At 38.1% G+C, this 27,747-nt stretch overlaps 1 protein-coding gene and 1 non-coding gene across 3 annotated transcripts; one reads left to right on the top strand and one right to left on the bottom strand.

Moving 5' to 3' along the window:
* ZNF569 (zinc finger protein 569) lies at window positions 34-27,485 on the top strand. 2 transcript variants are annotated; one of them, XM_018063303.1, is made up of 7 exons: window positions 34-888; window positions 2,319-2,477; window positions 5,232-5,279; window positions 5,672-5,729; window positions 17,576-17,702; window positions 18,010-18,105; window positions 24,262-27,485. In XM_018063303.1, exons 4-7 carry the CDS (start codon window positions 5,715-5,717, stop codon window positions 26,079-26,081), a joined length of 2,058 nt encoding a protein of 685 aa, XP_017918792.1. In that variant the 5' UTR covers window positions 34-888; window positions 2,319-2,477; window positions 5,232-5,279; window positions 5,672-5,714; the 3' UTR covers window positions 26,082-27,485. The 2 variants fall into 2 exon arrangements, with proteins under 2 accessions (XP_017918792.1, XP_005692417.2); XM_005692360.3 differs by lacking the exon at window positions 5,232-5,279.
* On the bottom strand, window positions 6,144-6,215 carry TRNAE-UUC. The gene has a single exon. It is a non-coding gene; the product is annotated as a tRNA-Glu (tRNA).

Here is a 27,747-nt window from a genome sequence, read left to right as displayed (position 1 = left end):
TTCATCATGTAAGTTTCAACATTTTACCAGGTGCCCGTCAGAAAAACAGAAACACAATGAACACAAGCACACTGTCTCTCAAAAACTGCAGGGTCAGAATCAAGAGGTCCCTAGAACAGACGACGCGACCATGGTCACACGAATCAAATTCTCACGACTCCAAAATCACTGGACCTCAAGAGTCTCTCGACCCGCTAGGCACCCTACCCCAAATCCCACCGCAGAAATCTTTCACACTGGATCACCCAAGGGCACTCCTCCCTTCTCTGACTGCCGCCCGGAGCTTGAGGCTCAGGCTGGCCCATCTCCTTGTCACGGTGCCCAGATCTTTTCCCATCTTCACCCCACTAAAGTCCAGTCCCAGGTAGGGCCGGGATCAAACGGAACTAAACCGACTCTGCTTCCTTCACGGACCAGATACCATAACGCCGAGAACCCGAAGATATAGCCAACTGCGCGGAGAAAGCGACTTTTTGCAGAAAATAGATTTGGACCGAGGAGGCCTCTGGGAAATGTAGTTCTGGGCAGCAAAACCGCGGACCTTTTCAGATTCTCCTCAGCACCAAGTAGCACTCCCAGGCTCCGAGTGCTAGACTCATGGGAGGCAGCTGCTGCAAAACTCAGCTGAGGTCCCTCGGCAGATCTGAGAGCCCCTCCGCGGTGCGGTGGGTCGTTCCGGTTACCCTGACAGCGGGAGGGCCAGTCCCTCCTCGGCGAGCCGCGGGGGCCTCTGGGAAGAGTTAGCTGCATCTAACGGACCTGGGCTGGTGCTGCCTACCGCCACAGTCGGCGCTGACCTGAGTGGCACCCCTCACTCGGGCCGCACCGGCTGTGCCACTCGGGCGGTGTTGAGGTGTGGAACTGTGGCCTGTGTCTGCGGGTTCGCCGGTGAGTCTTCGGGAAGCCTCGAGCTCAGAATCCGGGACTCTGTGCTGGGTGGAGCAGGGGCCTGCGGCCCACTGGGTGCCTGTGTTGCTGGAGGAGGACGCCGGGCAGGGGCGGCGGGTTCCCTGAGGCCGAGGGAGTGGAGGGTGAAAAACTGAGTGTGTGACTCGATAGGACTTTATTTTCCAGATATTTGTCCGTGACTCATGTGGCCGTGGAGTCGTGTGTGTAGGCGGATTTTGTGGATGTGTTTTTTCCCTTTTCTATTTCCATATGAATGTGGCTTCGAACTACAAAGCCTGTGTGTGATTTGTGAGACTGTACCAGTGCTTCGTTTCTTTGGTTCTGGTCATAGTAAATATGTTTTTCTATTAGACATTAGTAGCCCCAACACGTTGTTTTAGTATTTGTTTCAAGTTGTATTTTCGTGTATTCGCCATATTTTGTGTGCTTAGTAACTTCATGCTCCTTGCCCCCTACTCCCAGCCCCAATTCAAAATAAAGAAAAGCTCCAAGAAAACAAGAATCATTCATACTTCTGCCAGCCACTATCAAATTTTATTTCCCATCTTTTCATTCCCTGTGAGTATATTATATATATATATGCACAGTAGCTTGAAAGTTGGAAACACACTGTACATACAATTGTGTAGTCTACCTATGGTATTTAACAATGTGCAATTAATATTTTTACATTTAAACAATTACACATCTATGTGATCATTTAACAGGTTTTTTATGGTATACATGTTAATGCATTTACTCTTGTTGATGCGTAATTTGGTTTTCAACTTCTTGCCATTGTAAAGAACGTGTTTATTAGCAACTGTTTGGCACGTTATGATGCACTTTATTAATTTTCGGGGGCAGGCTCTTAGAAGTGGAACTGAACAGTTGAAGTGTATGTGCTTATTAAAGACTACCAGCATTTGTGCTAAGTCGCTTCAGTCATTTCCTGACTCTGTGCAATCCTTTGGACTGCAGCCTGCCAGGCTCTTCTGTCCATGGATTCTCCAGGCAAGAATACTAGAGTGGGTTACCATGCCCTCCTCCAGTGGGTCTTCCCAACCTGGGGATCGAACCTGTGTCTCTTAGCTCTGCCTGCATTGGCTGGTGGATTCTTTACCACTAGCAACACCTGGGAAGTGCAAAGACTCCCTAATTCTATCCAATTATTCTCTGGTAAAGTTCCATCTAATCTACAGTATTATTGGCATAGTATTAGATTGCCTATATTTATACACCCTTGATAACAATGGTTATCATTAATATTAGTAATCTTTGTTAACCTCATAGATGTAAAATTATTCCTTTAATTTGCAGTTATTTGATTACTATTGCAGTCAACCATTTTAAAAATAATTTTTTGTGAATTATGTGTTTTCTAAGTTATTTTTCTAAAGCAGTGTTCTATTTTCAAATTTCTTTTCCAGGTTCTTCAGGTATTATGGATTTATTCATTCATCTACTCACCATTTATTGAATGCTGCATGTGACAGGAGTTAAAAGATGCTTGGGATATAGCATTGAACAAAGTAGACAGACTCTGCTATCATGGTACTTAAATTGTTGTGGGTCAGATAATAAGTGAGGTAAGTAAATTTAATATAACATACATTACATAGTGAAAAATTCTAAGAAGTAAAGAAGGAGAATATATAGAATCAGGGATAGGACTTTTAGGTGGGGTAGCTAGAAATGCATCCTGAAAATGTAATAATAAAGATATGAAGGAAATTAGGGGCTAATTATGCACAGCATATGCATATAATTAAGGGAAGAGGGAACACCAGTTAGAAGAGCCCAGGTGGAAATATACCTGTTACCAAGAGGCTGCTGCTGCTGCTAATTCGCTTCAGTCGTGTCTGACTGTGCAACCCCAGAGATGGCAGCCCTCTAGGCTCCCCCGTCCATGGGATTCTCTAGGCAAGGACACTAGAGTGGGTTGCCATTTCCTTCTCCAGTGCATGAAAGTGAAAAGTGAAAGTGAAGTCGCTCAGTCATGTCCGACTCTTCACGACCCCATGGACTGCAGCCTACCAGGCTCCTCCATCCATGGGATTTTCCAGGCAAGAATACTGGAGTGGGGTGCCATTGCCTTCTCTAACCAAGAGGCTTGGGTGGCTGAAATAGAGCAAATAAGAGGGAGAGTAGTGAGAGATGAGAGAAGAAAGGTAATTGAAGGGCCAGAGGCCAGATCAGGTTGGTCCTTGTGGGCCATGTTAATGATCTTGACTTTTACTCAGAATGAGGTGGGAAGTTGTGGGAGAGTTTTAACATGTGATTTTATCTGCTTGTGATTTAAGAGGATTGCTTTGGTTGGTCTGATGAGAGGATTAGGGGAAGAAGACAAGGACAAGGGAAGAAGTGGAGAGACTAATTAGGAAACTATTGCATTAATCTAGGGAAAAGATGTTGGTGACCTGGACGAGAGTAGTAAAAATGGTGAGAAGTAGTCATGTGTGTCAATTTGCTGATAGAACTGATGTGGTGTATGACAGGATGACACAGTATTTTTTAATCTGAGCAATTTGAAGATTGGAATTATAACTGAGAAGGGAAAGAGGGTAGGAAAAACCTGAGGCTTAGGGAAATAGTGAGATTTCAGTTTGGAATATTATATGCGAAGTATGAGGTGCCCACTGGGTATTTAGGTGGAAATATTAAGTTGGCAGTGGGATATACAAGTGTACAGTTCTAAAGAAAGGTCTCAGATTAGAGACATACACTTGGCAGTTATTAGCATGTAGATGATGCACACGTGTGTGCACGCACGCACATGTGCTCAGTCATCTCCAACTCTTTGTGACCCCATGGACTATAACCCACCAGGCTCCTTTGTCCATGGAATTTTCCAGGCAAGAATACTGGAGTGGGTTGCAATTTCCTACTTTTGAGGCTTTTCCTGACCCAGGGATTGAACTCCTGCTGCTCCTGCATTGGCAGGCAGATTCCCAGGCACTACACCACCTGGGAAGCCCCTTTTAGGTGATATTTACAACCAAACTGGATGAGATGACATTGTAGGGTAGATGGAAAATGACAGAGGTAAAGGACTAATCTTTGGGTCACTTCAACATGACAAAGTCTGGGAAATGAGGAATCAGCAAAAGAGACTGAAAGGGACCAGCTAGAATGATTGAGAGAGAACTCTGTGATATCCTGGAAACTGAGGGAAGAATGTGTTTTAATGAAAATTGTGTCAGATGCTGCTGATAGCCCAAGCAAAAGAGGACTGAGAAAGTAATGTTGAATTTAGCAACATGAAAATTGTTGGTCACCCTGCAAAGCAGTTTCAGTGGAATAAGGACCTATAGAGAAAACTGGACAAGAAAAATTGGTGATAACAAGTATAAACCACACTTTAAGTTTTTTCCCTTAATGGAAGGAGTGAAATGGAGTGGTAGGTGGAGTTAAGAGGTAAATAATAACCCTGTTCATATACTGAGTGAAATGGTTCAACAGAGAGAGAAACTTGATAAAGGAGGAAAGGGGAGAAATGCTATAGACATGTCCTTAAATGGAAGAACAAATGTTAGGGTCTGAGAATAAAGGAAAAGAATAAAATAATCACTTAGGAGACTGGGACAAAGAATAGAGAAATATAATATGATCTCCAGACAGCATTGAAGACCCACTTGCTGTTAGTTTTCATGAATTTAAATTGAGCCTATTCCACGTGGTTGATTGTTTTCCTCCTGCACTGTTCATATGCGTGGTTGTCGCCGCAGACAGGGGAGGGGAGAGTAAAATTTAACCAGAGTCGTTGGTTTCATGAAGTAAGAAAGAATGATGTGAGAGAAAGGGGCAACAGAGTCTAAGTTAGCAAGAATTAATTATACTAATTGACCGTGGGTTCAAGGCCAGGTAAGTAGAAAAGTGGTAGGAAGAGGGTGAGGGAAAATGAAAAACTGTAGAATGAAGAAATGGAAGTTCCTGATGGTGGTGAAAAGTGGTTGAGTTGAAATGCGAGAGGAAGTAAGGTGGAAAGACAAGGATATTTTTCCCTTTAGTTGCCAAATGTTCAAAATAGGATAATCCCTCTTTTAATCACCATATTTGTTGTAGAAAATGTGGAATATATTTCAGTAGCGATTACAAAATGGTGATATTCAAATCCCATCATTCTTTCTTCATTTACTAGTTGGAATATTTTCCTAAGGAAAAAATGTCTGTCATCAATTCTGATTACTTTAAGATACAGTTTGCATTTATAAGAATTTGTTGTTTTCTGTGTAAATATTTAAGTCAATAATTGTAGTAGTTGATGTAAAGTATGCTTGTGTATCTATGCATGCATGCCTGCTAAGTTGCTTCAGTCATGTCCAACTCTTTGCAACCCATAGGCCGCCAGCCTCCTCTGTCCATGAGATTCTCCAGGCAAGAACATTGGAGTACGTTGCCATGCCCTCCTCCAGGGGACTATCCTGATCCAGGGATCGAACCTGAGTCTCTTACATCTCTTGGATTGGAAGGGAGGTTCTTCACCACTAGTGCCACCTGGGAAGCCCCTTCTCTGATACAGAGCTATTGATAAGTTCATGGAGCATCTCCTACATATGCACTCCTATTCTTGTTCACCAAATGTGCTTAAGCTCTCCATAATGTAGTAGTCATCTTTATAGCTATCAGCATCTTTGGGGAATGTATATTCTTGGCCTTTCTGATGGCTCCAAGTATCATTTTGCTACAGAGTGACCTTTAATCTGCCTTGTGGGTACAGGTTTCTCAAACCACAAAGCAAACCTTGTCTAAGGTTTTTATTCTCTTTTATTCTCTTTTTTAGCTCTGCCTTCTCAGGCCCAGTCCATTCCCAGAAAGAAGAGGAAATGAATGAATTCCAGGTAAATTTTAAATAGCATATTTGTTCCCTGCCTGATTTTAAAGAGCAGCTTAAGGGAATTGTAGTAATCCATACACTAAACTGGAAAATCCTATACAGATAAAACATATTTTCAGAGGAAACAGAGTTGGAAGATTAAGACCAGGAAAGTTAAAACATGATTATGCAGAAATGTATTCACTTAGAGAGATTAAAGTTGGGCTTCAGTTTTGAATTTCATTACTATAGGTAAACAAGAGCAGAAATTCATTATATATTTAAGTAAGTTTTTCATTGGCACCTAGGTCAATGAATATATTATAATATATATAGGGAGACTTTCTGTAGTTGGCAAAACAGCTTTTCTGATAGTCTGGGGTCTTCTTTATAATTAAAAAAAATTTTTGGCTGTGCTGCATGGCTTGCAGGATCTCAGTTCCCTGACCAGGGTTTGAACCCAGGCCACAGCAGTGAAAGTGCTGAATCCTAAACACTAGACCACCAGGGAGGTGGTCTGTTTTGATCAGGGATAAAGCAAAGATTATATGTTAAAATATCCCAGCATTGGAAATAACACAAATCAACATCAACAGAAAAAGAGACAGTACTTCATGCAGTGGGATAGTATACACACACACACACACATTCTCTCTCTCTCTCTCTCTTCATGCAGTGGGATAGTGTACACACATACACACACCAAAACAGAGTATTGCAACTTACAATATGGATAATCTGACAAACATGTGACATGAAAGAAGCCAGATAAGAGTACATTCTGTGTTTGAAAGTTTGAAAGTTTGAAAACTGAGAAAATTAGTCTCAGTGTTAGAGAATAGTGGTTACTGAGCAGGTATTTACTGGGCCAGGATATGAGGGAATCTTTTAGTATGCTGAAAATGTTCTATATTTTGATCTGAGTGATGGGTACACAAATATGTAAATGTATAAGAATGTCTCAGTTTGTACTTTTAAGATTAGTGCATTTTACCACATTATTCTATGTATGCCATACCTCATTTAAAAATAAAAAAACAGACTATCTGAAGAAATAGATGGGATGTGCCTTTCAAATGACCCTATATAATTATCTTTTTCCATGTATGTTTGCTGCGATTTGACCACAATCTAATCATTTATGGTGAATTCTTATATTTTCAATCTACTAGAATGTGAACAGAGTAAAAGTTTTATTTGGTTTACTGCTCTATCCACCGGAGAAGGCAATGGCACCCTACTCCAGTACTCCTGCCTGGAAAATCCCATGGACGAAGGAGCCTGGAAGGCTGCAGTCTATGGGGTCACTGAGGGTCGGACACGACTGAGTGACTTCATTTTCACTTTTCTCTTTCACGCATTGAAGAAGGACATGGCACCCCACTCCAGTGTTCTTGCCTGGAGAATCCCAAGGACGGGGGAGCCTGGTGGGTTGATGTCTATGGGGTCACACAGAGTCGGACACAACTGAAGTGACTTAGCAGCAGCAGCAGCTGCATCTACAGCCCCTAGAATAATGCTTGGTATACCTGGTTTTTGTGAATGTGGTTGTAATGAATCGATGGTTCCTTATTTCTTCATTTTACTCTTAAAGTAATGTCTGTTTCCTCTTCAAGGAAATTTCCTCAGAACTTCATCCTTTTTCTCCAAACTTCCTTTGGAATCTTTCTCTTTCAGATTTTATCCTGTACTCGTAGCTACTAAACATATTTCAATTTACTGCCTTTTCACTCTCAGCTCAAAGATTTGCTTTACTGAAACATACCTTTCTTTGACCAAGTGCCCCTATCTCATAGCTTCTCTGTATGTCTAGTTTTTCCCTCAGTTAATTTTCAAAGTGAACACACGTGTGTAGCCAGCATAAGCACTGGATCGAGAAATAGAATATTACCCTAACACCCATTGGACTCCTTCTGCACCTTTCCAAGTTATTACCCCTACTCCAGGGGTAACCACTGTTTAGTGTATATCACTATAGATTATTTCTGCATATTTTTAAACTTTATGTAACTTTATGTACTTGGTGTCTGACTTCTTTTGTTTAATATTTTGTCAGATCTATGTTGAATTGCTGCATGTAAGCTGTAGTTCACTCAACTTTATTATTGAATAATTATATATTATTCAATTATATGAATAAACCATAATTTTATATATCCATTCTATTATTAATTGGCATTTAGGTAATTTTTATTTGAGAATAATTAAAATATTGTTCCTGTGAACTTTTTATTAGATTTTTGTTACACATATGTGCATATCTCTTTCTACCAAAGCAGAATTGCTGAGTCATAAGTTATGTGTAAGATTACCTTTTATTGATACTGCCAAACAGTTTTCCAAAGTGGTTGTCCAAAATTATACTCTTAACAGTACATGAGAGTTCTCAGTTATTCCAAGACAACATCTTGAGTGTATTCTCTATGGTTACTAGCTTGTTTTTTGGTATAATATGAAACTCATAGGTAGTAAAACAGAAGCTCAACTAAATTTGAGTACATAAAAATTACAGTCTCCTGTTGATACAATCACCATAAGTAAAGTAAATTTGCAAAACCTAACAACAATTTTAGTAATACATATGGCAGACCAAATCTGGTATTTAAATATTTACAAACTAATTAAAATCCAATAGAAAACTGCATATAATACATGAAAAAAAATCCACAATTGAAAAAATAAAACAGAACAAATGCCCAGTAAAAACTGTAAATAATAATATCTATTGTTAATCAAAGTTTTACGTAGATTACCTTATACAGTCTTCATAAAGAGTCTCTCTTTCCTATTTGTTTGTTTTCATTTATTTCCCTCAACTAGTATGTAAGTTCCAGGAGGACAAGAGCTTATGTCTATCTTCCAGCTATAACCTTGGACTGTAAACCAGTGCTGGGCATATCTAGTAACTCAGCAACTTACTGAATAAAAAACTATAACTCTAGGGCTCAAATATGAATTATTTTCTCATTCTCTTTAGTGGCAGTTAATATTCATAATGAAAACCTCAACTACTATGAGACCCTCAAATAGTCTCTGAGCTATCAAAAAACAAACAAAAAAAAGGTTCAGTTGCTTAATTCTCCGGTTCTACTACTTTAACATATAGAAGAAATAGAAGAGCTGAGATTTCAGTGGTATTGCAGAGACTGACTCAAATGAACTTATTGATACATTGTACCTAGGTGTTGTAGAAGAGTTATGAATCAAAATATATGCTACAGTTCCATTTTTGGAAAAAGGGGGTTAGTGTTGTTATTAAGAAAGGTAGAAAGTTAATGGCAACAACTGCTGAGTATTATATTACTTCTTACAAACCTAATACGGAATAGGTATCAGTTCAGTTCAGTCGCTCATTCGTGTCTGACTCTTTGCGACCCCATGAATCGCAGCACGCCAGGCCTCCCTGTTCATCACCATCTCCCGGAGTTCACTCAGATTCACGTTCATCGAGTCCGTGATGCCATCCAGCCATCTCATCCTCTGTCATCCCCTTCTCCTCCTGCCCCCAGTCCTTCCCAGCATCAGAGTCTTTTCCAATGAGTCAACTCTTCGCATGAGGTGGCCAAAGTACTGGAGTTTCAGCTTTAGCATCATTCCTTCCAAAGAAATCCCAGGGTTGATCTCCTTCAGAATGGACTGGTTGGATCTCCTTGCAGTCCAAGGGACTCTCAAGAGTCTTCTCCAACACCACAGTTCAAACGCATCAATTCTTCGGCGCTCAGCCTCCTTCACAGTCCAACTCTCACATCCATACATGACCACAGGAAAAACCGTAGCCTTGACTAGATGGACCTTAGTCGGCAAAGTAATGTCTCTGCTTTTGAATATGCTATCTAGGTTGGTCATAATTTTTCTTCCAAGGAGTAAGCGTCTTTTAATTTCATGGCTGCAGTCACCATCTGCAGTGATTTTGGAGCCCCCCAAAATAAAGTCTGACACTGTTTCAACTGTTTCCCCATCTATTTCCCATGAAGTGATGGGACCTGATGCCATGATCTTCGTTTTCTGAATGTTGAGCTTTAAGCCAACTTTTTCACTCTCCTCTTTCACTTTCATCAAGAGGCTTTTTAGTTCCTCTTCACTTTCTGCCATAAGGGTGGTGTCATCTGCATATCTGAGGTTATTGATATTTCTCCCGGCAATCTTGATTCCAGCTTGTGTTTCTTCCAGTCCCGGGTTTCTCATGATGTACTCTGCATAGAAGTTAAATAAGCAGGGTGACAATATACAGCCTTGATGTACTCCTTTTCCTATTTGGAACCAGTCTGTTGTTCCATGTCCAGTTCTAACTGTTGCTTCCTGACCTGCATACAGATTTCTTAAGAGGCATGCCAGGTGGTCTGGTATTCCCATCTCTTTCAGAATTTTCCACAGTGTATTGTGATCCACACAGTCAAAGGCTTTGGCATAGTCAATAAAGCAGAAATAGATGGTTTTCTCTAAGTCTCTTGCTTTTTCCATGATCCAGCGGATGTTGGCAATTTGATCTCTGGTTCCTCTGCCTTTTTGAAAACCAGCTTGAAAATCAGGGCGTTCACAGTTCATGTATTGCTGAAGCCTGGCTTGGAGAATTTTGAGCATTACTTTACTAGCATGTGAGATGAGTGCAATGGTGCGGTAGTTTGAGCATTCTTTTGCATTTCCTTTCTTTGGAATTGGAATGAAACTGACCTTTTCCAGTCCTGTGGCCACTGCTGAGTGTGCCAAATTTGCTGGCGTATTGAGTGCAGCACTTTCACAGCATCATCTTTCAGGATTTGAAACAGCTCAACTGGAATTCCATCACCTCCACTAGCTTTGTTCATAGTGATGCTTTCTAAGGCCTGCTTGACTTCGCATTCCAGGATATCTGGCTCTAGATTAGTGATCACATCATCATGATTATCTGGGTCGTGAAGATCTTTTTTGTACAGTTCTTCCGTGTATTCTTGCCACCTCTTCTTAATATCTTCTGCTTCTGTTAGGTCCATACCATTTCTGTCCTTTATCGAGCCCATCTTTGCATGAAATGTTCCCTTGTTATCTCTAATTTTCTTGAAGAGATCTCTAGTCATTCCCATTCAGTTGTTTTCCTCTATTTCTTTGCATTGATCGCTGAAGAAGGCTTTCTTATCTCTTCTTGCTATTCTTGGGAACTCTGCATTCAGATGCTTATATCTTTCCTTTTCTCCTTTGCTTTTTGCCTCTCTTCTTGGATGCAATCTCAAAAACGACAGAATGATCTCTGTCTCCAAGGCAAACCATCAATATCACAGTTATCCAAGTCTATGCCCCAACCAGTAACACTGAACGGAATAGGTATATGTTACCTGAAATAGTGAACTATTGATGGCAAACTGCTAACTGGATTCTAAGTAGTAAATAAACATGATAATCACAAAAGCAAAATTTTCTGTTAGAAAATATTATTTTTACAGTCTGTCATAAAATCCAGGATTCGTGAAAGAATCTCATCGTTTTCTTTGGATAAAAACTCCATATGTGAGACACTGTGTGTGCATGCTCAGTTGTGTCTGACTCTGCGACCCCATGGACACTATAGCCCTCTGGACTCCTCTGTCCATGGAATTTTCCAGGCAAGAATAGTGGATTGGGTTGCCATTTCCTTCTTCATATACATTATTTTTTAAATATTCTTTTCCATTATGGTTTATCGCAGGAGATTGGATATAGTTTCCTGTGCTGTATATAGTAGGATCTTGCTGTTTATCTGTTCTAAGTGTAATAGTTTGCATCTGCTATCCCCAAACTCTTTGTCCGTCTCTCTTCCTCCCCTGCTACCCCTTGACAACCACAGGTCTGTTCTCTATCAGTGTGTCTGTTTCTGTTTTGTAGATAAGTTCATTTGTGCCATATTTTAGATTCCATGTATAAGTGACATCATATAGTATTTGCCTTTCTCTTTCTGACTTAGTATGATAATCTCTAGTTGCATCCATGGTGTTGCATGCAAGTGGCATTATTTTATTCTTTTTTTATGGATGAGTAGTATTCCATTGACTGTGTACCATATCTTCTACCCATTCATCCAAGACAGTAAGCTTTAAACAAACAAAAAGAATGTTACTTTAAAATGCCAATTAGTGCGTTAGATAATAAAGATAAATGGTTAGGACTACTTCTGCATCAAACTGCAGAAAATTTATTATAAGGAATACTGTGAAAAATAAGAAACATATCAGTAGAAAACTTTTATTGATCTGTCTTAGCTCATGATAGACACATAGACAACAAAATGAACATAACTACCAGTAATAATTTGATAGAGCTAATTGATTGTCATAGCTTATAGCCTGGAAACAATTAATATCCCTTTTTTAGATATGGAAAAACTAAAAGACTGACCATATATTAGGCCCAAATTCAATAAATTTCAAAATACAAACTGTATATATTCCACAGTGCAATTACATAGGAAGTTAATGATAAAACTTCAGAAAGAAAACATTTCCACATGGAAATTTTAAAACTAGCATAAGGAACTTAGGATCAAAAAAGACAGAATTTAAGATCATGTTTCAGGCCCTAATACCCTAACCATACTTAATCTTAAGCTAGAAAAATAACCAGTAGTGGCTTGAAAATAGGATGGTCTCAGCATGAATGCAGTAGTAGAACTAAAGATAGAGAAGCTGGAGATTGTTCATCGATGATGCTTCTCATAGCTGGTTCTCCTGAAGGGGATCTAGGAGCATATTTTCATGGCTGCCAGAAAAATAGCACTTTGAAAAGTTCTCTTTCTGGCATGAGCATTTATCTGTCTTAATAGATTTACCTAGTATTATTGACTGTCTGTGACAGAAATCTTACATAACAGTTGCTTAAACAGGACAGAATTTTGTCTTTGTAGGAATTAGGTACCTTAAACAAAACAAAAGACGAGAACACTTGTCCTGTATCTCTAAGGCACAGGGAACCAGGATTCCTCTATTTCATTTTCTATGTGTTGACCAGCATCTTCCCATTACCCCCACCTCTCAGCCCCTGGCAACCACCATTCTATTCTCTATTTCTACAATTTTGACTTTTTAAGATTCTACATATAAGGGATATCATAGTGTTTTCTTTCTTCATCTGACATGCCCTGACATGCCTCTCCATGGGGTTGCCAATTGCAGGATCCTATCTTTCTCATGGCAGAGTAATATTCCATTATATATGTATGTATTACCTCTTCTGTATGCATTCATCTGCTTTTTGGTCTCTGCTTTTTAATACACTCTCTAGGCTGGTCAATAGCTTTTCTTCCAAGTAGCAAGTGTCTTAATTTCATGGCTGCAGTTACTGTCTGCAATGATTTTGGAGCCCAAGAAAATAAAGTCTGTCACTGTTTCCACTGTTTTCCCATCTATTTGGCATGTAGTGATGGGATCAGATGCCATGAGCTTCGTTTTATGAATGTTGAGTTTTAAGCCAGCTTTTTCACTCTCCTCTTTCACTTTCACTAAGAGGCTCTTTAGTGCCTCTTCAGTTCAGTTCAGTCACTCAGTCGTGTCCGACTCTTTGCGACCCCATCAGTCGCAGCACGCCAGGCCTCCCTGTTCATCACCATCTCCTGGAGTTCACTCAGACTCACGTTCATCGAGTCCGTGATGCCATCCAGCCATCTCATCCTAGGTCGTCCCCTTCTCCTCCTGCCCTCAATCCTTCCCAGCATTATTTCCAATGAGTCAACTCTTCGCATGAGGTGGCCAAAGTACTGGAGTTTCAGCTTTAGCATCATTCCTTCCAAAGAAATCCCAGGGTTGATCTCCTTCAGAATGGACTGGTTGGATCTCCTTGCAGTCCAAGGGACTCACAAGAGTCTTCTCCAACACCACAGTTCAAAAGCATCAATTCTTCGGCGCTCAGCCTTCTTCACAGTCCAACTCTCACATCCATACATGACCACAGGAAAAACCATAGCCTTGACTAGATGGACCTTAGTCGGCAAAGTAATGTCTCTGCTTTTGAATATGCTGTCTAGGTTGGTCATAACTTTTCTTCCAAGGAGTAAGCGTCTTTTAATTTCATGGCTGCAGTCACCATCTTCACTTTCTACCATAAAGGTGGTGTCATTTGCATATCTGAGGTTACTGATATTTCTTCCAGCAATCTTGATTCCAGCTTGAGCTTCATCCACCCCAGCATTTCACGTGGTGTACTTTTCATATAAGTTAAATAAGCAGGGTGACTATATACAGCCTTGACATACTCCTTCCCCAATTTTGAACCAGTTCATTGTTCCATGTCTGATTCTAACTCTTGCATACAGGAGGCAGGTAAGGTGGTCAGTATTTGTTCTTTTATTTTTTTTTAATAATTTCTGAAATTAATTTTTGGCTATGCTGGGTCTGCATTGCTGCATGAACTTTTCTCTAGTTATGACAAGTGGTGGCTACTCTCTAGTTGCAGTGTGTGGGCTTCTCATTGTGGTGGTTTCTCTTGTTGCAGAGCACAGGCTCTAGAGTGTGCAGGCTTCATTAGTTGTGGCACATGGGCTTAATAGTTGCAGCTCCTGGGCTCTAGAGCACAGGTTTAATAGTTGTGGCACATGGGTTTAGTTACTGTGAGGCACAGCATGTGGGGTCTTCCTGGATCAGGGACAGAACCCATGTCTCCTGTATTGTCCGGCAGATTCTTTACGACGGAGCCACCAGGGGAGCCCCAACAATATTAATTCTTTTGATCCACGAACATGGAATATCTTTTCACTTATTTGTATTCTCTTCAGTTTCTTTCATCTCCTTGGTTAAATTTATTGCTAAGTATTTTTGTTGTTTCTGATACTTTTGTGAATGCGTGCATATGTGCGTGTCAAATCACGTTTGACTCTTTCCGACCCCATGGACTGTAGCCTATCAGGCTCCTCTGTCCATGGGATTCTCCAGACAAGAATACTGGAGTGGGTTGGCATTTCCTCCTCCAGGGGATCTTCCTGACCCAGGGATCGAACTCGCATCTCTTATGTCTCCTGTTCACTATTGTGAATTGGATTGTTTTATTTCTTATTCAGATATTTTGTTGTTAGTGTATACAAACAGAGCTGATTTCTGTCTATTGATTTTATATCCTGAAACTTTACCAAATTTTTTGATTTGTTCTAACAGTTTTTTGGTGATTTTAGGATTTTCTGTATATAAGATCATATCATCTTAAAAAGACTTTTCTCCTTTCTTTCCTATTTGGATTTTTTTTTTCCCTTGCCTGACTGCTCTGGTTAGGATTACTCACACTATATTGAATAGGATTGATGAGAGTACCTTGGTCTTGTTCTGGTCTTAAAGGAAAAGTTTTCAACCTTTTACCATTGGGTATGATGTTAGTTATTGGCTTATCATATATTGCCTAATTTATGTTGAGCTACATTCCTTCTATACTCAATTTGTTGAGAGTTTTTATCACAAAAGGATATTGTATTTTGTCAAATGCTTTTTCTGCCTCTGTTGAGATGATCACATAATTTCTGTCTTTCTATTAATACATCACATGTATAGATTTGCATGTGTTGAACTCTATAAATGATTGGTAAAACTCATCAGGGAAGCCATCTAGTTTTTGGCTTTTCTTTTTTGGAGGGAGAGGAGGATTTTCTTTATTTTCTTTATTGGAAGATTTTAATTACTGATTCAGCTCCTTACTCATTTTATCTGTTCTGATCTATTCCATGGTTCAGTCTTGGTAGGTTGTATGTTTCTAAGAATTTATCCATGTGTTCTAGGTTATCCACTTTGTTACCATATAACTGTTCATGATAGTCTCTCATGGTCATTGTATCTGTGGTATCTTTCAGATATCACATGCCCCCTCTTTCATTTTATTTATTAGACTCCTCTTTTTCTTGACGGTGTCCTTAGCACAGTTAGTACGATCTGCTTCTCTGTAATGTCCTCTGAGAATGATATCCGCTGCTCTCTCAGACTTTTCAGTCATGAAGCTCAAAATTCAGTATGCTGGATATGATGAGAGAAAAATCAGCCTCTTTGGCACTGTCCCATTTAGCTGAGAAAACAGGGTACTCACACATTTTTACTTTCCTTTGCGAATGAAATCATGGGCCAGGATTTCTCTTGGCCCTAAGCTATGTTGCCTTGATGGAGGAGTGATGTAGGTAAAAGTCAAACTGTTCCTCTTACCCTTTCTGATGAGTCCAGACTTGTATTTTTTGCTCCATTGGTGCACTGGAAATTCTTTGCTGGAGACTTGCACTTTCACAAAGTCTGTCTTTTGTTGGGTGCTTGTCTCAGACATTTTCTGGGGGCTCCTGAACAGTGGCCAAAAGAGGCTAAAGTCAGTTCACATGCCTCTCAGGGGTCTACAGCAAGAACTGAGGTCTTTATGCTTATTTTGCAACATTTGGGTAGGCAAGACTTCTTCTGAGTCCCTTGCATATGGTGCTGGATCCCACAGTTCCCACAAGGGCACTTTTGTCCATGGATGGATGCCAAATTATTGTTTTTGCAGTGGGGACTGAATGAGGGATGTCTTATTTAGCCATGATTGCCTTTGGTTTCTTAAGCCTGATTATTTACAAGTCCTTGCTCTTCAGTAGGAAGGGCTCCAGAAAAGGAGTTTCCATTCTCACAGCATACTCTGAACCTTAGTGAATGTTCATGTTCATAGGGTCCTTTTAGGACCTAGAAATAAATAATCAGAAACATTTTTTGTGAGTTTGCTCCTGGTGATTTCGTTTTATCTTACCCCATCTGTCACAGAAATTCCTGAAAGTATAGGAAATATGGACAGCTCCCTTTGTTCTAGTGCTGTTTTTCTTATGTTTATATTTTTGGGATATTTTGGTTTTTAACTAGGAAAAGTGCATTTGATTTCTATGTCTAAATCACACTGTTTTGAAGAAATTTGTCACCATTCCTCATTTCTGACACTTTAAATCTTTCTTGGTACTGTTTTCTCATAGTTCTGGTTGTAATTCAGATTCAGAATTTTAAAATTCTAAAATTTAAATCCATTTTTTAAAACTTCATTAACAAATCTTTTTTTCTATATCTTTTGGTATTTGTAGGATTCTGTTTGTGGCACTCTCTTTTCAGTATATGTGAACTCTGCAGTTTTCATGGCTGCAGAAATATTATAGGCTTATGAACAATAAATCTTCATTTTCAATTTAGGTTTCTTCTGACCTAATGAACAATATGTGCAATTGCTAAATCAATGAATATCTCCAGTAGGATGTCCTACTATGCTTCAAAGTTTGTATACCATTCTCTCCCCTTTTATGCTTCTATCCAAATACTATTTTCATGTGTTAGTGAATCACAGGGATCTAGTGAGTTCCCAAACCAGTTAACTTTGAGTGAAGTTTTATATTTCCCCAGTTTTTACAGTCAGTATAAATCAGTACCCAAGATCTCTTTAACCCACTGCTGCTGCTGCTACTTCTACTGCTAAGTCACTTTGTCGTGTCTGACTCTGTGCGACCCTGTAGACAGCAGCCTACCAGGCTCCTCCATTCTTGGGATTCTCCAGGCAAGATTGCTGGAGTGGGTTGCCGTTTCCTTCTCCAATGCAGGAAAGTGAAAAGTGAAAGTGAAGTCTCTCAGTCGTGTCTGACTCTTTGCGACCCCATGGACTGCAGCCTACCAGGCTCCTCCATCCATGGGAGTTTCCAGGCAAGAGTACTGGAGTGGGTTGCCATTGCCTTCTCCACTTTAACCCACAGTAGTTATTAAATATATGTGCTTGCTAAATCAATGAATGAACACAAACTGACAGGATATTGCTAAAATGATTTTTCTTTCAGACAGTAACAAAAACATAAAATTTATTTTATAATCTCTTACCTTTGTGTATTACCTGAACAAGCTTCAATATGTTTTGTCCACAACATATAAGGTGGATGACTTCAGATTGAGTGGGAGTATGTTGTTACAGGACACGGTGACATTCAAAGATGTGGCTATTGACTTCACTCAGGAAGAGTGGCAGCAGTTGGATCCAGCTCAAAGGAACCTGTACCGGAATGTGATGCTAGAAAACTATAACAACTTAATCACAGTGGGTAAGGGTAGTTTCCTATATAACTCAAATTCTGGGAGTAAAGTTCCCTTTTTTCCCCCAGTGTTTCTGAAATGTGTGCAACCTTCAAATGTTAGACTGAGTTTGGTCTTTAGATGCCTTTGCTCACATGCACATCCATGCTGCAGCTTTCAAAGCAAAATGTCATCTATGGTTATGTTTCAGGGGGCAGCATCCCTAGAAACAATGCTTTTCTTATCCTTCAGAAGGCCTTGGGCTAGCCTCAATTCTTGAATGATTCTTTTTTCCTACTATTTATGCTGAAATCTTACATCCCTTCCCCTTCATAGGATGTCCATTCACCAAACCTGATGTGATTTTCAAGTTGGAGCAAGAAGAAGAACCATGGGTCATGGAGGAAGAAGTGTTAAAGAAACATTGTCCAGGTTAGTGAGAGGGAACCATACAGGTGAGGAAGGGCCAAGGCCCTTTAATAGCTAATATGTAAGTTCTTGATCCCTCTGAAATATTCCAAAGGTATATTTTTTTAAGGCCATAGAATTCTGTACTGACAATTGGTGTGAATTTTTTATATATGTAAGATGTCATTTTTGAAACTTTTTTTTGAAAATTCACATTTTTGTTGTGAATTTAAATATCCTAACTCTGTCAAGCTTTGAGGTCAGTGGTACACTGGTTTCATAAGATTTAGAAACTTTCCTTCACATTGTTCACAATCTATAAAATTACTCATTGTGTTATTTATGTCTTCCATTAATTCTACAGCATTCTCAGCATCATTAAATATTAGCTCTCATTCATTGTCTTAACACTCTACCACTGAAACTCAGATAGATCCTAGAGCTTTTTATTTTTTCCTCCATGTTTTTAAATCTTCTGTTTTCTTCCTTTGTAGCTCTCTGTTGCCTTCTCAGTAATTACTTTAAACATATCTTCCAGTTTACTAATTCTCTCTTCAATTGTGTTTATTTTATTTTTAACTCATCTACCTTTTTAAAAAAATTATTTATTTTTGGCTTTGCTGGTTCTTTGTTGCTATGATGGGCTTTCTCTATTTGTAGCAAGCAGGGCAACCCACTCCAGTGTTCTTGCCTGGAGAATCCCAGGGACAGGGGAGCCTGGGGGGCTGCAGTCTGTGGGATTGCACAGAGTCGGACACTACTGAAGCCACTTAGCAGCAGCAGCAGCAGCAGGGGCTACTCTAGTTGTGGTACACAGGTTTCTTATTGCAGTGGCTTCTCTTGTTGCAGAGAACAGATTCTAAGTGCACAGGTTTAAGTAGTTGAGGCATGTGGATTCAGTAGTTGTGGCTCTGGGGCTCTAGAGCTTGGGCTTATTAGTATTGTGCCACACAGCTTTATTTGCTCTGCAGCATGTGGGATCTTCCTGGACCAGGGATTTAACCCATGTCTCCCGCACTGGCAGGTAGATTCTTTACCACTGAGCCACCAGAGAAGCTTAACTCATCCACCTTTGGAAAAAACTTTTAGTATAAGTATTTTGTATTTTTAGAAATTCCTTTTGTTTTTGCAAAAATTCTCACATCTTTCTGATTCTGCCTAATAATTTCTGTGGCTTCTTCAGATTTGTATTTTAATTTTTTCCTTCTTTAAAAATACTGTACATAACTCTTTTGTATTGTCTTCAGGTTTAAATGTCCTATTTTTGAGGACTCAGTGTGTTTTGGTTCTTCATGTGCTTGATGATAGCTGATTCCAATTTGAGTTTTTTTAAATCTTAATTTATGATAATCTTCTTGTCCTAAATTGAGTTGCTTTCTTCTGAAGATGATTTACATGTGTTTCTGGTGGGCACCAAGAGGCGTTTCCAAGTAAGGATCAGTTCTCTGAAGGTCCTGGCTTTTGGTAGGAACCTCAATTGAACTTTTCTTCTTTACTGATAGCCCAAGAGCCTTACATTTTACTTAATAAGGCTTTGCATAGGTACTCAAGTCAGATCCATATTCAGGCTGCTTTCAGTTCTGCTCTCTTAGTCATGGTTTTGGCTAAGACTTGGTTTTGTTTTGTTCACTTTTTGTGTGTGTATAGTGCTCAGGTTGTTGGAGAATACTGCAGTGTTCTTGGAGATTTAGGCTACTTCCTATAAGCCCAGTAGTGTTTCAAAATTTCAGCTTTATCCACTGTCTAATTTTGCAAATGAGGCTATCCTATTTTAATTTCAATGTTAAAAATCCTTATGTAGTCTGTCTCTTTTATTCCCCTGACTTGCATGGTGTTTTTTGTTTTGGGTGGTTTTATTTTGCTCTGTATTTCTTTCTTGGTTCTGCTGGTTAATCTTTTTTTTAGCCCTTTTTGTTTTCTCATTGTTTCTTCCTCATGCATTTGTATTTCTATAAATATCTTTCTATATTTTTAGCTCTTGATTTATACCTGGTATTTTCACTAAGTTTTGTCATTCATGGCAATACTCAGTCAAGATTTTCATTCTGTATGTCATAATTTGCTTTAGCCTGAATTTTTGTCTGCTTTCTTTATATCATGTTTCTTTTTTTCTTTTGTCTTACATTTTTTAAGAGATATGATTTCAATACCTTCTTATTTTTGAGTGAGGATAGTTCCTTCTTAACCTGATTTTTAAAGAAGTATAATATTAGGGAAGGAAAGACAGTTCTCAGATCTAGAGCACAAATCTGCAAACTAAACTGCTAACAAAACTGAAAAACTTTCTTTTCTGAGGAAGAAAGTTCTCCGATTTAGAGCACAAACCTGTTGGCCAGCCGCTTGTTTTTGGAAATAAAGTTTTATTGGAATACATTCATACCAAGTCATTTACATCTTGACTGTTACTATTACAGAGGCAAGGTTGAATAGTCATGTCAAAGACTGTATGACCCATGAAAGTGAAAGAAAGAAAGAAAGAAAGTGAAGTCACTTAGTCATGTCTGACTCTTTGTAACCCCATGGACTGTAGGCTGCCAGGCTCCTCCATCTGTGGGATTTTCCAGGCAAGAATACTGAAGTGGGTTGCCATTTCCTTCTCCAGGGGATCTTCCTGACCCAGGGATCAAACCCCAGTCTCCCACACTGCAGGCAAACTCTTTACCATCTGAGCTACCAGGGAAGCCCATATGACCCATGAAGCCTAAAATATTTGCAATCTGACCTTATTTAAGAAAAAGTTTGCCAACTCTTGATGTATAGGAATACATCTGTGCTCCATACTAAAGCCTTTTATTCTGCATGGTTGTGTGAATATAAGTATGTTTAGGCTTTATTTCTTCTCATCCAAAAAGGAACTGTGGCTACAAGTCTCATAACTCTGATCTTATACTCTCACCCGAAGATGTCTTCCTAAAAAGACAGTATTTCACAGTGTTTCCTTGCTCAGTCCTGGTTTCCTTGACATAGTTAGGGATGTCAAGTCTCCTGTAGTCAGTCTGCACTCCCAAATTTCCATGTTGTAAACATGGGTTAATTAATTCTTCCCTTCAAGATGTGATGTCCATTTTGACAGTGCCAGCTGTTTGCTCTGCCCACAATCGGCATGAACAATTGTCTTCTCTTAGAATCCTTTTTCCCCACCCTTCACTGTATTTGTCAACATTAACTCATTATAATTGGGGTTATAGCCACCACCTAGGATCACTGAAGCATCGACATTTCAATTCTGGTTTGTATACAGGAAAAGAGATTAGATAGTTTTTCATTCTACCATCTTAAAACATGGAGTCTTTTCTGTCACATTTGGTATTTTGATCTTGCTCCTGGAATTTGTCACTTCTACTTGGACAGTACCTTAAAGACCTGATCTTGCCTTCTCCCTCAACCTCTTTTGTTTAATTGAGCTTTTCTGTTTCCCTAAACTGAGGTGACTTAAAAGCTTAAGCTCAGTATACTGGTTTATACCAAGTCTCTAACTACCTGCTTTCACAAGAATCTTCATTTCCTTTATTCTCAGTCTGGCAGAGAGGAAAATAGAGATTATTTTTTCCTCCCTATTTTTGAGCTAAGCAGCCACTGGGGACTGGAAGTCTTACCCTTTGGTAGGTAGATTTTAATTTATTCTGTTTGAGCCAGTTCCTTATCTCTGAATTCCTCTGCCTGGTGTCCTTGTTGTAGAGCTATTCTGCTTATCTTTCTCAAGAGAGTAACCTCACATATTCTCTAGGATGGAAGAGTAGTCTTTGTCTTCATTAGTTAATACCTTTTTTATACTTTGCCTCATTTTCTTGTGGTTTTGGGTAGGATCAGAGATAAATTCATATGTCAATTGGGCCATATTTAATTTCTCATTCTTTGTTTTCCCTTTTGCTCAGTTGTTGTTTAGTCGCTAAGTCATGTCTGACTCTGTTGCAACCCCATGTACTATAGCCTGCCAGGCTCCTCTGTCCATGGGATTTCCCAGGCAAGAATGTTGGAGTGGGTTGCCATTTCCTTCTCCAGGGGATCTTCGTGACCCAGGGATCTAACCTGTGTCTCTTGCACTGGCAGGCAGATTCTTTACCACTCAGCCACCTGGGAAAGCCCCCTTTTGCTCAGTACTTACTCCCTTTTCAGTCATGCTAGGTAGGCTTTTCTGCTTTTATATTCTGATTCTTTTATCCTATTTTTACCTTCCTGTTGTTTGCTCTCATTTTATTAATTACTGTAGTGTTCAGGTGAATTTTTTAAAAATATGTAGTACATGCTTACAGTACAGATTTTTTAAGTACAAAAAGATACATATTGAAAACTAATTTTTCTTCTCTTACCCATGTCTTCCTCTATGCTGGCAACCTGTAGTATCATTTTCCTTTGAGCTATTACTTATTTGTATTTTCAAGCATTTTTATTGAAACCACTTTAAGTTGATAGGTTAACTTGTGAATAACTATCATCTCTGCTGTTGAATGTTCTTTTCCAAGAATGTGATATGCCTTTTGTCTTAGTTTCCTAGGGCTGCTATAACAAAGTAGAGGCTAGAAATACAAAATCAGGGTGTAAGTAGGGCTCATGTTCCTACTGAAACCTACAGAAGATTCCTTGCATCTTTCAGCTTCTTTTATCCCCAGATGTTCCTTGGCTTGTGACAGCATAACTCCAATCTGTGTCTTTAACGTCACATAGTGTTTCCCTATGTTTCTGCCTCTTCATGTGGCAATCTTCTTTTAAGAACACCAGTCAGATTAGGGGCTTACCCTACTCCAGTGTGACCTCATCTTAACTAATAACATCTGCAATGACCTTATTTTCAAATAACTTTGTGTTCTGAGGTAGTGGGCATTAGGACTTAAACATATTTTAAAGGTGGGACACACAATTCAACCCATAACACTGTTTCATGTGTTCAAATCTGTGTGTGCATGTAAAGTTTTATAATTTGTGGAACGTTCTAATTAAATGTATCCCCATTTTTTTGTATTTTTATTATAAATGTAGTCTTTTGTTATCTTTTCTAAATAGCTATTTGTATATATGAAGGTTACTAAAACTGAGTATTAATTTGCTATAGTGAATTTAATGAACTTTCTATAACTTTTCAGGTAACTCTTGATTTTGTAAAGAAAGAGTTTTAATATTGACAAATCATGTGAAGTTTTCCTTTCTATGTTGTTTGTGTGTGTGTGGGAGGGTGACCCATGCTGTGCAGCACATGGGTCCCTAGTTCCCCAACCAGGGATCAAACCCATACCCCTTCATTGGGAGAGCAGTCTCAACCACTGAACTGCTAGGAAAGTCACCCTTTCCAAGTTTATATATCTCATTTCTTTCCCTTATTTAATGCTCTATCCTGTACTATAATAATAGTTGTTATAGTACTCATCTTTTTTTCCTGACTTTAATGTAACTGCTTTGGGATTTTTCCCATTAGGAATGGTACCAAGGTTTAAGTTGTACTGTGATTTTTCTCTAGTTAAATATGTTTCCATTTTATAAAGTTATTTTTATGGAAAAATGGGAATATCTTTGGAAATGATTACTTGACTTTTCACTTTTGACCTATTTACTATTACTACTATTTACTTATATATTTCTCTAATATTGAAACATACTTCTATTCATGGAAAAAAACAACATATGTATGTCTTATATTTAATATGCTTCTGAGTCACTTTCTTTTCCTTCTAGGTCATTTTGAATATAGGGTTTTTGCACTGATATTCAAAAATTAAGTTGATGTATAGTTTGCTTTTTGGGTTGTCATCTTTATCTGGTATTGGTATTATGTTTGTCTCATATACAAAAAAGAATTCTTTTTCTTTCATAATATTTTGGATAGCACATGCTTAACAGCTGTCCTTTAGATAGTTGTTTAAATTCCCATGTAAATATCTATGGGCCTTGTCTATTTATTTTGTTTGGGGGGATTTCTTTTCATAATTTTATTTGTGGTAATTGGTCCTTTTTTTTCTACATCTTGTAGAGTCAGTTTAGGTAAGTTATATTTTCCAGAAATTATTTCTATCAAGCCATTTATGAAAGTTTATTTCCATAGGAAATAGGAGCTATATATAAACCTAGAATTTGCTTAATAGGAAATGAGGCTATAAGCTAAGAATCCCATACATGTATTTTTTTGGTTTTAATTATGTATAATTTTGGAAAATTTTACAAGTAACATTTATTTACAATTTCTTTTAGGAGAAATATGGGGGATGGATGAGCAGCTGAAAATTCAGGACAGACTTTTGACACAACTTGAAGATAAATTCACAAAACCATTGACTGAAGAAAAAGTCAGTGAATGTCATAAGAAATTTGCAAATGCATTTCCTCTGAACTCAGACTTTTTTCCTTCCAGTCACAGTATCTATGAATATGACTTATTTGGAAAGTGTTTAGAACATAATAATTTCAACTATTATGAGAGAATCTTTATAGGAAGAGAAAACTGTGAATATAAGGAGCCGATGAAATCATTTGGCAATAGCTTATCCCATCTTGTAGTAACCCCCTTTAAGTGTAATCATTGTGGAAAAGGTTTTGATCAAACTTTGGACCTCATCAGACACTTGAGAATTCATACCGGAGAGAAACCCTATGAATGTAAAAAATGTAGAAAAGCTTTCGGTCACAAGGAAAAACTGATTAAACATCATAAAATTCACAGTAGGGAGCAGTCTTATGAATGTAATGAATGTGGGAAAGCTTTCATTAAAATGTCAAATCTCATTAGACATCAACGAATCCATACTGGTGAGAAACCCTATGCATGTAAGGAGTGTGGGAAATCCTTCAGCCAGAAATCAAATCTAATTGATCATGAAAAAATTCATACTGGAGAGAAACCTTATGAATGTCATGAGTGTGGAAAAGCATTCAGCCAGAAGCAAAGTCTCATTGCACATCAGAAAGTTCATACTGGGGAGAAACCTTATGCATGTAATGAATGTGGTAAAGCCTTCCCACGAATAGCATCTCTTGCTCTTCATATGAGAAGTCATACAGGAGAGAAACCTTATAAATGTGATAAATGTGGAAAAGCCTTCTCTCAGTTTTCCATGCTTATTATACATGTGAGAATTCATACAGGTGAGAAACCCTATGAATGTAATGAATGTGGAAAATCTTTCTCTCAAAGCTCAGCCCTTACTGTACATATGAGAAGTCATACTGGTGAGAAACCTTATGAATGTAAGGAATGTAGAAAAGCCTTCAGCCACAAGAAGAACTTCATTACACACCAAAAGATTCATACTAGAGAGAAACCTTACGAATGTAATGAATGTGGGAAAGCTTTCATTCAGATGTCAAATCTTGTTAGACACCAGAGAATTCACACTGGAGAAAAACCCTATATATGTAAGGAATGTGGCAAAGCCTTTAGCCAGAAATCAAATCTCATTGCTCATGAAAAAATTCATTCTGGAGAGAAACCCTATGAATGTAGTGAATGTGGGAAAGCCTTCAGCCAAAAGCAAAACTTTATTACACATCAAAAAGTTCACACTGGAGAGAAACCTTATGATTGTAATGAATGTGGTAAAGCCTTCTCTCAAATTGCTTCCCTTACTCTTCATCTGAGAAGTCACACAGGGGAAAAGCCTTATGAATGTGATAAATGTGGGAAAGCCTTCTCTCAGTGCTCACTGCTTAATTTACATATGAGAAGTCATACAGGTGAGAAACCCTATGTATGTAATGAATGTGGAAAAGCTTTCTCTCAAAGAACTTCCCTTATTGTACACATGAGAGGTCATACAGGTGAGAAACCTTATGAATGTAACAAATGTGGAAAAGCCTTCTCCCAAAGTTCCTCCCTTACAATACATATACGAGGTCATACAGGTGAGAAACCCTTCGACTGTAGTAAATGTGGAAAAGCCTTTTCCCAAATCTCATCTCTTACACTTCATATGAGAAAACATACAGGTGAGAAGCCTTATCATTGTAATGAGTGTGGTAAGGCCTTCAGCCAAAAGTCACACCTTGTTAGACACCAGAGAATTCATACTTATTAGAAATAGAAACTTTATGAATGTTGTGAATATGGAAAAAGACTTCAAAAGGAATTTGCATTTCCTTGCACATTACATAATGGGATCTAGAACAGAAAACTGTGAATGTGGGAAAGCCTTTTTAAGAAGCCACACATGTGTGAAACATAATTCTTATCAAGGGGACAAAATGTATGAGAAAGCTGATCATCAAAAACCTTCAGTAGACATCTTACCTAATGATATTTATCCAGCATTCTCACTGAAATCTGAAACAAGATATTTTCTATCAGCTTATCAACATGATACTTGAGCTCCTAGCCATTGCAGAAAAAATAAATACTCTTAAAATAACTTTTAATACTAGAATAGTTAATTAGAAAATATGTTGATATAAAATATTTATGAATAAACATGATAATGAATTACAAGACATATGTATGTAGTTAAACATTTTGAAGGTCACAAAACACCTGAAATTTTGGGGAAAATAACATTGTCTAAAAAGACACACATATATATATAATTTCTCACAAATCTCTAAAGTACTTCCACTCAAAGTTGTTTTTTTAAAACCAGTTTTTAAAAATTTCACAAACTGATTGAAATTTTATATAGGAATGTAAAGGGCCACAAATAGGTGAAATATGTAAAAAATATAAGAGAGAAGATACACCATTAGATATCACATTTATTTAAAGCTGGTATCATTTTTTTTTACACAATATTCTTAATGAGTATATCAGTGGAAACAAATTGAAGATTGGAGGAAGGCAATATGGGAATTTTGTGTATTAGTAGTGCTATTGAAATCACTGGAGAGAAAATGACCTATTCAATAAATGGAAGATTCATATTAACAAAAAATGTTAGCTCTCTACTTTTTATCATATACAAAAATAAAATCCAAACAGACTGAAGACTAGAACATAGAAAGCAAAATTCTATATGATGAAAATAAAATAGACTATATTTACTACTTCAGAGTAACAAGATTTCTTTAACATACATAAGCGTGGAACATTCAGTTCTATTTTGGTGCATTGGCTTCAGAGGCACCCACATATGTCACAGAGATACATATATCTTTGTATTAACTGGATCATGGTTTGTATTCCTCTAAATAGAATATATACATTTCCGTTAATGGAGGGATAGAGTGATACAATATGGTTATTTCTATGATAGAACATAATATTTAAAGATACAAATTTGACATAATTACACGGGTAGACTACATAATATTGACAGAAAAAGTAAAATGTACAATGCAATAAAACATTTCTATAAATGTAATAAAAATGCAAAGAACAGTACTGTGTGTTGATCATGGATACATATATGACATTGCCTTTTAGGAAGTGAAGGCAGTTGTTATATTTTATCTGTAATGTTTCTTTAATAAAAGACAAAGCAAATATGACAGTAGCAATGAATCTGGTTGTCAAAATTATGTTGTAGTTTTTAAAAATTATTATTTCTTGTCTGTATTTCCCTGTTTCTCTAAAATAAGTGGATAGAGAAAACCTGGACCTATATGGATTCTTATTTTTGATCAGATATAACATTTATAGAAAGTTAATGATACATAAACCAAACCTGAATTAAGATATTTTTGCTTACCACCTCATGTTAATTACCATATGCAAATCAGAAGTATACAGCATCTGTTTGAAGAGAGTTTTAAATT

This window comes from Capra hircus, chromosome 18, assembly GCF_001704415.2.
Source record: "Capra hircus breed San Clemente chromosome 18, ASM170441v1, whole genome shotgun sequence".
In the NCBI taxonomy this organism is placed as follows: Eukaryota; Metazoa; Chordata; class Mammalia; order Artiodactyla; family Bovidae; genus Capra; species Capra hircus.
Note: the sequence above shows the minus strand (reverse complement) of the source record. Positions and strands in the feature narration are given on the sequence as shown.